The 9,794-nt window shown below is 43.7% G+C and overlaps 1 protein-coding gene across 3 annotated transcripts; it reads left to right on the top strand.

Moving 5' to 3' along the window:
- The first annotated feature begins 1,149 nt into the window (after positions 1-1,149).
- Positions 1,150-9,713, top strand: ano10b (anoctamin 10b). 3 transcript variants are annotated; one of them, XM_069528937.1, is made up of 17 exons: positions 1,150-1,333; positions 1,429-1,483; positions 1,977-2,044; positions 2,548-2,822; positions 3,191-3,364; positions 3,985-4,122; positions 4,400-4,516; positions 4,648-4,764; positions 4,910-5,248; positions 5,443-5,625; positions 6,016-6,071; positions 6,165-6,239; positions 6,806-6,970; positions 7,055-7,246; positions 7,336-7,473; positions 7,552-7,668; positions 8,053-9,713. In XM_069528937.1, exons 1-17 carry the CDS (start codon positions 1,188-1,190, stop codon positions 8,071-8,073), a joined length of 2,376 nt encoding a protein of 791 aa, XP_069385038.1. In that variant the 5' UTR covers positions 1,150-1,187; the 3' UTR covers positions 8,074-9,713. The 3 variants fall into 3 exon arrangements, with proteins under 3 accessions (XP_069385038.1, XP_069385039.1, XP_069385040.1); XM_069528938.1 differs by lacking the exon at positions 1,977-2,044 and having other exon boundaries at positions 1,173-1,333; XM_069528939.1 differs by lacking the exon at positions 1,150-1,333 and having other exon boundaries at positions 1,421-1,483.
- Positions 9,714-9,794: the final 81 nt, after the last annotated feature.

Here is a 9,794-nt window from a genome sequence, read left to right as displayed (position 1 = left end):
CAAGCCATAAAAAAACACAGCAAACAAGTTCTAAAACAAATATTGACAAGAATACATATAGATACACTATTTTATAAGAAAAGAACAAATATTAGAAAATGTTAAATATGTAAATAAACATACGGAGCCAGTCTACTTCATATTAATGGTTTAATTATTTAAAGGTTGTCCTCAATAAATAAATATATACCTGCTTCAAAACAAACAGACTACATTTTTTTTAATTTTGGAAAAATATATTTTAAATAAATATATATATATATATCACATATATATATATATGTGTGATATATATATAGTGGACATCACAAATATTAACAGAGAGGTGTTTCACTGTAATTGTAAAAGTGCAATTTACTTTAATGGAACTATTTATATTGTTTCTACCCCTAATACCAAAAACAAATTATATATATATATATATATATATATATATATATATATATTTATTTCCGATCCCATGTCGGGTTCCTCATCCCCAAGTTAGGAACTGCTGTCTTTGAGTATCTAAGCACAGTCGACTCTGTAATACACAGAACATGTCTGTGATGAATCTGAATCTTTGACACTGTTAAAGCCCCAGTGTGTAGAATTTAGTGACATCTAGTGGTCAAGTGTCACGTTGCAGCTACCTCTCAGTAGCGAGGACCTGCTCCTGATGTCAGAAAGTATTTAAATATAAAGTATTTGCATATAAAGTTCTAATTCTAGGGTAAAGAAAACAACAATTAGATGAAACACACAAATAAAAATATATCTGGGATTATTTTATATATAATTTCTGCCAGTAGATCATTTCACCTAAATGTTCACACTTGACCTTTAAAGCACATTTTTGTTTTGCACAACTGTATCACTTTACATCTCTGACGCTGTTTAGAATAAACTTGAAACACAGCAAACACTTCAGAGCGTCAGTCCAGCTCTGAAGCCTCGGAGCTTCTCTTCGTGTACATTAAAGGTCACCGGTGCTGAAATCTGATTCACCGGACAAGTTGTGGAAGCTGCACATGTTCTGGGGCCTGGAGCCGCCCTGGTGACCTCTCATCGTATTCCCCTCTCATTCATTCAGATCGGTGAGTTTCTGAGTCCGAGTCACAGGGGCAGCTCAGCCGGGTGGTGCAGTAGGACCCTGAGGTGGAACGGCAGCAGTAAAGCAGCGAGCAGGCATGAGGGGAGGAGTCTGAATGGAAACCAAACAACGCTCCACACCCTGCAGTGACTGGGAAGTTCCTCCGCATTCCTGCCATACACACACACACACACTCACACACACACACTCACACACACACACACAGGCACAGATCTGGGAGGAACCACACACTGAGGCTGGGTAAGTGTGTGCAGAGACTCACTATGTCTTGTTCCTTCCTGGTTTTCTCTTCAGTGAGACCGAATAGATGTTGTGCTGTGTGTGTGTTCACACAGGAGTCTGGAGGGGGTGTTGGCCGCAGTAGGAACCTCATCATCAACGTGCTGCCAGGTACTGAATCTGCATTCTCATCCCCTCTTTAACCTCATTCGTCCAACCGCAGGTTTTAAACAGCCTCCTAATCACGACAGGAAGAACTTTCTGTCTCATCCTGTCCTCCATGTCTGTAGCTCAGTGTGTCTCAAGCCCTGTTGACATGCAGCCAAAACAGAAGGAGTTGTTTCATTCTGTCTCGTCTGTGGTCAGAGTGGAAACATCGGCTGTTTCCTCCCTGACAAACGTTTAGAGTCGGTTCATATCTTCAGGGTTCAGCGAGAAACTGCCCGACGAGCTACAGGATGCAGATCACTGCAAAATGATGCCAGATATTATTGAAGGTTCAGTCTCACATGCAAATGCAAAAAATAAAAGTAGCAGCCGCACTCAAATATGAAAATATGACCAGTCCACTGGAGCGCCACCGAGAGAAGATGATAATGTGGTGGTTGGTGGCACATTAACCTTAAACTGTCCTGACTTCTTCCTTTCAAATCTGCTTTTCCAGAACTTCATTCCTTCGATCTACTTGTTGAATGATCGTAGACGAGTCAGGACACTGATCCAGTGTTTCAGGTTCCTAATATTCTCATGTACATTCTTATGTTTCATTTCTAAGATGTAGAAAAAGTGTGAGGACGACACCTCGGCCTCACAGCCGAGCCAGCTGCTCAGTGAGTCGCTGCAGTGCCTCGGGGTAAATGTCAGGACGCTAACATGCTCATGTTTAGCAAGTGGTTGGTGTTAAACCATAGTTTAGGTTTGCATGCTAGCATTCGCTAAATAAGGGGGGGCCGCTGAAGTTATCCTCCGGGAACCATGAATTTCTCTTGAGTTGGAGCAATCGCTTCATTTTTTTTAAGACATCTCACCAAGTATCACAACATCAGTGTCAGTCATCCTGAATCCACCGGGAATAATAATGTCTGTACGTTTCCATCACTAGAGCCTTGACAGCAGTGACGGTAACAAGGGGAAAACAGTACGAAAGAAGAACCGAACTTCTCTTACGCTCCTGTTGATGTCCACTTTGACACGAGCCACAGACTACAGCTGTTTTTGTGAACATGTCTTCCCAGTGTCACCATGAGCAAGGCAGGAGGTGATGACGGTGGAGGAGCTGGTGGCAGCAGCAGTGAAAAAGCCCGGCAGCCGGAGGATGAGACTCCCGAGGGGAAGGTCCCGGGCAAACTGAACGCTAGCACCAGTGGACCGGGGTGGACCAAGGTCAGCTGCCCCTGCTGCATGTTGGAGCGGGTCGAGCCGCTGGTTCTGGTGAAGCTGGGAGAAAAGGTTCGGCCGGAGACGAAGAGGTGGCTCATCAGACTGATTGGATCTTCTCAGAAAGATGGCGGTGAGGGCTTGAATGTGCCGAGCTGCTGCCTTGATGCAGAGATCAGTTTACTCTCTCTCCATCTATTTCAACCCTGCAGAGAAATTCATGCAGCTCAAACACTTCTGAGCTCTCGTATTGGAAATCTATTGACAGTCATTGCCCAGAAGGTCTCCAGCATTTGATTGCATTTGCATTTACATGCCCGTTGGCAATGCAGATAGTTTTAGTGCAACAATTCATGTAAATATAAAACGGAGACAATTTCTGCATAGAGCTCAGACATGATGCTCTCTGACGCTGTGTCCTGCAAACTCATGATATCTTAAATTAGCCCCCACTAAAAACTTAATTTAGCTAAAGTGCTAATCTGCTCACTTAATTCCCAGGTGCTGCGTTACTGGCCCACCCAGGTGAGGACGCCGGTGGTGACATCATCATAGTGTCCGCCCCTCGCTGCACGTTGCTACGAGCCACTGAGGAGCTGGGTCTGTGTAAATGTTACTGCAGCGGGGACATGGAGGCCTTCTCCTACAACGACAGAAGCAACTTTAAAGATTCAGGTACAGCAGAGGAGTGGATGCACAAATACACTTAAAGGTCCAGTGTGTAAATTTAGGATCTATTGGCAGAAATCAAATACAAAATAATCCAAGTGATGTTTTCACTCGTTTGTTTCATTTAATTTGTACAAATTGTTGTTTTCTTTACCCGAGAATGAGCCTTATATATTTAAATACTCTATATTTATACATAGAGGGGGTCCTCTCTACGGAGGCCGCCATGTTTTGTACAGTGGCTCAGACTGGACAAACTAAAAAACCTTGAGTTTCTATGACAACTGAAGTTACCACAGGTTCTCTGTCATGTTTGGAAGGAGAGGGTGAGGTGAGGGGTCTTCAGCTGCAACATGCAACTTCCCCACTAGATGTCACTAAATCCCACACACTGAACCTTTAACATGAAACTATACTATATGTGTTAGTATGTAGGTGCTTTAATACAGCGGCTGCTCATATATCTGGCTTTTAAATGTGCCAGATGTTAGGTCGGCTGACAGTTACCATGTGTGAGGAGGGGGAGGGGACTGCTCTTCAGATATTTCTTTTGTATTTTGTATTTGTCTGTTTTTTTTTTTTTCACTATCTACACTAATATCCGAATGGGTTCATGTGTGTGACAGACAACATGGAAGTGTTCCTGACGCTGGCGGAGCGGCAATACATCGTGAAGTATGAGCTGGACGGGCTGCGAGCGCAGAGAGACCTGAGAGTACCGGGTCTGTCGGACTCCTGCACGCTGCAGAACAGAGACAACATCTGTGAGTGCTCACTCTGTTTTCAGATCTCAGATCAGTGCAAAGAAATCAGATGTGCACACTGGAAAAAAAGAAACAATTGAATCACTCATCACTGGAATAATGTGAAGCTGAAGATCACCACTTTAAAAAAGACAGAGCTGGTTTTATTCTCTCTCCCATTAAAATACCAAAAGCAGCAACGTTTTTATTCTGTCTCTTTCCAATTTTCTAATATATATAACGTCCATGTTCTCAAGTCAAGTGTTGTGTTGCGGTTGTGTTTGTGAAACTGTTGCAGGGCAGAAGCTCGGGTCAGCCGGTGTGATCATAGACACGTTTCCCCTTCACGACCCGGAGCAGCTGAAAGATCTCAGCAAAGCCTGGTACTCTGGTAATCAGCTGGTTCAGCCTTTGGGTAGGTTTAAACACACACACACACACACACACACCCACACACACACACACACACACACACACACACACACACACACACACACACATAATGGATGACTTGTTGTGTGATAGCTGCTCTTTTGATTTATCCAGATTCGGTGAATGGGTATTTTGGAAGCTCTGTGGCGTTCTACTTCAGCTTCCTGGATTTCTACACCTGGTCTCTGCTCCCACCAGCGATACTGGGCCTGTCCATCACGTACTTCTCAGGTAGGTGTGTGGATTCATCGTTTCTGTTCATGTCACGGTTCCAGACGATGGTTCTGCTCAGCTGTGCTCGAGAATCCAGGCGGAATGATGACGCAAACCTGAAGAACAAACTAACTGGTCTTAAAGTTCCTCTTGCCCATCACAGGTGAGGTTCAGAAGGAGGTGGTGGAGTCGGTCTCGGGGTCACGGGTCACGGGTGAAGGTGATGACTCTGGACCCACGGTCAGCGGTCACATGATCCAGGCGGTGTTCAGCATGCTCTGGTCCACGGTTTTCATGGAGATGTGGAAACGCAGGAGCTGCTCGCTCTCCTACCGCTGGGGGACGCTGCACCTCGCCGAGCGCTTCGCGGAGCCCCGGCCTGGTTTCCACGGTGACCTTGGGGTCAACCCTGTGACAGGGCGTGTGGAGCCCCTCTTTCCTGAATGGCAGAGAGACCTGCGCATTGCACTGGTGTCACTGCCGGTGGTTGGGATGTTTCTGGGTAAGAATTTAATTGTGAATCCAGTTAATTGATTGATGCTGAGCTGATACTGATCAGCCTCAAGTAAAATAAGTTTTCTGATCCGCTAAGCAGTAAAAAAAGCCTGAAGGTGAAGGATGTGAAATATGTAAAAGCACTTTGGTGCAGAAAAGTGTATAAAAACCTCTGCTGCTCTGTCCCGTCTCCTCCTGCAGGGCTGGTGGTTCTGGGTATGCTTTGTTTCTACTGGGCAGAAGCTCAGGTGCAGCAGCTAAACAAAGACTGGGAGTCCATGCTGTCTCAAACTTTGCTCTACGTGCCGTCGGTGCTTCACATCGTCTACACAAACATGCTGGCGACTGTTTACAAGACGGTGGCTCAGAGACTGACTGAATATGGTGAGTGAGAAGGCGGGGGGGTGGTCAGAGGGTGAGTTTGGATATCATGTATTTTAAAATGATGATTAGCACTTCGGTAAATGTCGTACGGATCATAAAATGTGTGGCATCAGACTCCCACCTTTTAGTTTGGTACATGTTCCATCTGCTAACATGGAGGAGGTGATTTGGCTTCACTCCGGGAAACCTGTCATGTCGTCCATCTTTACATTCATTCAACGGCACAGATGCAGACAGGAGGACGACACGAGAGACCACGAGAAACATAGAGAAGAAAAAACAGTTATGAGAGAGTAGAGAGTTATTATTATTATAATTATTATAATTATACAATCCATTAAAAACAAAAGCCTGATGTGAAGTCGGTGGCGTGTTCTCGTGTCCTGTTAGAGAACCACAGAGAGGAGTCGGCCTTCGAGAAGCATCTGACGGCCAAAGTCTTGGTGGTGAGTTCCAGTTCTAATCTCCCAATCAACAGTTATCTCATGAGCACGAACCCAAACAGACTCAGTCACTTCACGCTTCTCTTCTTCCCTTAGTTCACCTTCTTCAACTACTTTGCTGTGCTCTTCCACATCGCCTTCTTCAAGCAGGATGTGCCTTTGCTCCGTAAGGTAAAGGTGGTACTCCAACAATTCAATACTGCACTTTATTCAACTTTACATAACGCAGCACACGTACAAGGAAATAAATAAACAAATAAATGAATCAAAGGCTGAAATATTCCCACTTGTAGTTTTTAACGTGTAGTAAAAACACTGAATCACACAACTCCTGTAAAGTTTCTCGAAAAAAAAAATGTTCTGAGCTGAAATTCAAACATTTTGTTTATACAGACTAAATCAGCATTTTGTTCCACCTCATTCATTAAACCTCATTGTGTTCAATGTTGCTAGAAGCATAGCGGTATATGCTATATTATGCTAGAAGCAGTAAAATATTTGTTGCATTGATCAAAACGTAATTTTGATCTTAATTAAGCGTATTTTGTTTCTGTAAATCGTTTGGGACGTAGCTAATTACGTAGCAGAGGTCTGACATCGAGCTAAAGCGACGCTCTTTATGAACAAGCTATAACCTTCAGGTGTAAAAACAAAATGATTTAAAAATGTGATTTAAAGAAAATTTGAATTTAATGTTATAGAAACGCTTCAAATATTATTCCTCTGCTTGTCGTCAGCGTCTGGCGTCTTTGCTGATCGTGACCCAGCTGATTAACCAGGCGACCGAGGTGGCCATACCCTTCCTGGTGGACCGGTTCATCAGCGCCCCCCACAGGGCAGAAAATGAAGATGACCCACAGGAGGACAAATTTAGGAAACAAAGCACCCTTCCAGTTTTCCCTGTGTGTATTCAGCATTAAGAATTCCTTAACTCTGCCGCTCGGCACAAAGATCACCATGACATTCAGCTTGTTGTTTCGCCGCAGGGCCTGTTCGCAGAGTACATCGAGCTCCTGGTGCAGTTTGGGTATCTGAGCCTCTTCTCCTGTGTGTACCCTCTGACCGCGGTGCTGCTGCTCATCAACAACCTGACAGAGATCCGCTCGGACGCCTATAAGATCTGCAAGCTCTTCCGCAAACCCTTCTCCCCGCCTGTGGCGAGCATGGGCGTGTGGCAGGTCAGCAGAAGCACACTCCCACCCCCCCACCCCCCCCCATGTCATTCAGTCAAAGAGCGAACAGCTCACGCCTTTGTCCGCTGTTGCAGATCGCTTTCGAGGTCCTGAGCTTTGTCTCCGTCGTGTCCAACTGCTGGCTGCTGCTGCTGTCGCCACGGTTACAGCAGCTGTGCCAGGAGGGAGGGCTGAGCAGCACAAACATTCTGCTGTTGGCTGTTTTGGTCGAGGTGAGAAGGACGACGGAGAAAAATCAAACAATGACCCCTGAGTTCTCTTAACATCTTCAATTCTTTGCGTCTCTGCAGCATTTGCTCATCTTGGTCAAGCTCATCTTGGCGGTTCTGATCCCAGATGAACCGGACTGGATCCGAAAGAAGAGAGAGCACATCGACTTCACGTCCATGGAGGCTCTGAAACAGCAGGTCAGCCCGGTTCTCCCCTGAGTTTCATTCCCACCCTGCTCACCGGGAGGAAGCTTCTGTATAAACGTGTTTCTAAGTGCACACGGGTCCACCGCATGTTTTACTGATCACATGAATAAACTTCATACTTGGAACAAAATCAAAAAAGAAGTCAGACGATTACATCATCGGGTATCTCTGCTTCCTTGAGAAGTATCGACGTGACCCAATATATTATCAGAATGATGCAATCATGACATCACCAATAAGATCAGAGACATTATACTAAACAATCTTAGTCATCATAGGGTTTGAATGACGTAATGAATATCATTGCAGGTTATGTGTCACCCTCCGTTGTTTCCTTCTCCTTCATCTGATAACTTTTTCTGTCTTCTCTTCCAGAAGCTGCAGGGTGAAGAGTGATGATTGTGTTTCAGTGTCGGTCCTCCCCTGCAGGGACTACACCACATGCAGCTGTCCCCTGTTACTCCCTGTGCACACTTTAAACTCCCTGCTGCCGTGCGTTCTAACGAGCGCAGTGCTTCTGCAACGTGCACACTTTGAAATGCACCGTTATTTACTCTACACGCAGACTGCAGGTGCAATCACAACAGCTGTTAAAAGTAGTTTTCCCGATTCTAAGCAGCAAATGGAATGTAGTGGTGGTTTGCGCCCTCTGCAAAGATGGTGTTAGGGTAAAGGAGGGTTTGTTCAGATTGAATGAGAGAGAGATCTGATCGGCTCTTGTAAAATCACTATGTCAATATTTAGGGCCTGACAGGAAATAGTATTTAATGTTACTGTCGGAGTACTCGACAAAATGTTCCTTTGTTTTCTGTTTCAGGAACGTGTTTGCTCAGTACCTGGTGATAAAACACTAGTGCTCAGGATTTAGAATCAGAGGACAGTATCATCACTGGACGGATAATCACAACAAACCTTCTACTTATGTAAAGTCTGTATTAATATGAGTCTTATAAATTTAATTTCACACGAATAGTGTTTCTGTTTGGAAAGATATTTGGCACTGTTGCTGTGGAAACATAAAAAAATGCCTTTAAAAACAGCAGTTTATAATGTAATCTTTAAAGTTGTAGACTTTATTTTACATTACAAACAATGTCAATGTTGGAATATTCAAATAATGAATAATAAAAAGTGGAATATTTTTGACATTCAGTCATATATATTATCTATAATTACGGGTATTGTGCAATTTAATGTGGATCAATAAAAAATTTAATTTAATAATAAGTATTTTATCTCTGACTGAAGAAAAAACATTTTATCATTAATTCTTCTCACACTGATGATACTGTCCTTCTCTTATTTTTCCTGAACTAATCAAACCATCTATGACAATAGGAACACGCTTAACGTCAAATATAATCTGTAAATTAAAGTTAACACAGTCGATTATGTGCCAAGTTTTAACATTTGCATTGAACTCGATGGAGGAGCCACCAAAGAACCGTTACCTGCTTTTTTTATTAGAAATATATTATTTTTTATATGTGCGGATTTTAGTTTTCACTCACTGCTGTGTGCCTCTGACGATGACTGTGCTGCACTAACTAATCACATCCTGCAGCTGAACACTCGAGTGTCGTTTATTTCTTCACATTTGAATTATTATTATTACGAGTGAGCAAATGAAGCCACTGGGGGACACGCCACCGTTTCTTTCATACTTGCTGAACAGTGGTGTGTTGTTCATTGTATTGTCTAAGTTATTGTTGTGAGGCGTTAGTATTTCCTTCCAGCCACCAGGTGACGCTGTTCACCTTTAATTTTATTTAACATGCAACTTCCCACCAGCCCCGGTGGCTGCAGAGACACTGATTCAGCAAAGATGCAGAGTGATGGTGAGATGCACTTAGCCAGCTACAGTCGTATATTTCCACTAGTGGTACTAATCGTAAACCTGTGTGTGAGTGTGTGTGAGTGTGTGTGTGTGTGTGTGTGTGTGTGTGTGTGTGTGTGTGTGTGAATATAAAGCTATAGAATCAGGATTCCAGGTCAGTGTTTGCTGGTTGTCCTAAAATAAATACACAGAAGGTAAATGTTTGGTTGACGTGTCTGTTTCTTCAAAAGAAAAAAGCAGGATGAGAATTTCACACCAACACAGAGACTTTAATAGATAA

This window comes from Paralichthys olivaceus, chromosome 7, assembly GCF_024713975.1.
Source record: "Paralichthys olivaceus isolate ysfri-2021 chromosome 7, ASM2471397v2, whole genome shotgun sequence".
Classification (NCBI taxonomy): domain Eukaryota; kingdom Metazoa; phylum Chordata; class Actinopteri; order Pleuronectiformes; family Paralichthyidae; genus Paralichthys; species Paralichthys olivaceus.
Note: the sequence above shows the minus strand (reverse complement) of the source record. Positions and strands in the feature narration are given on the sequence as shown.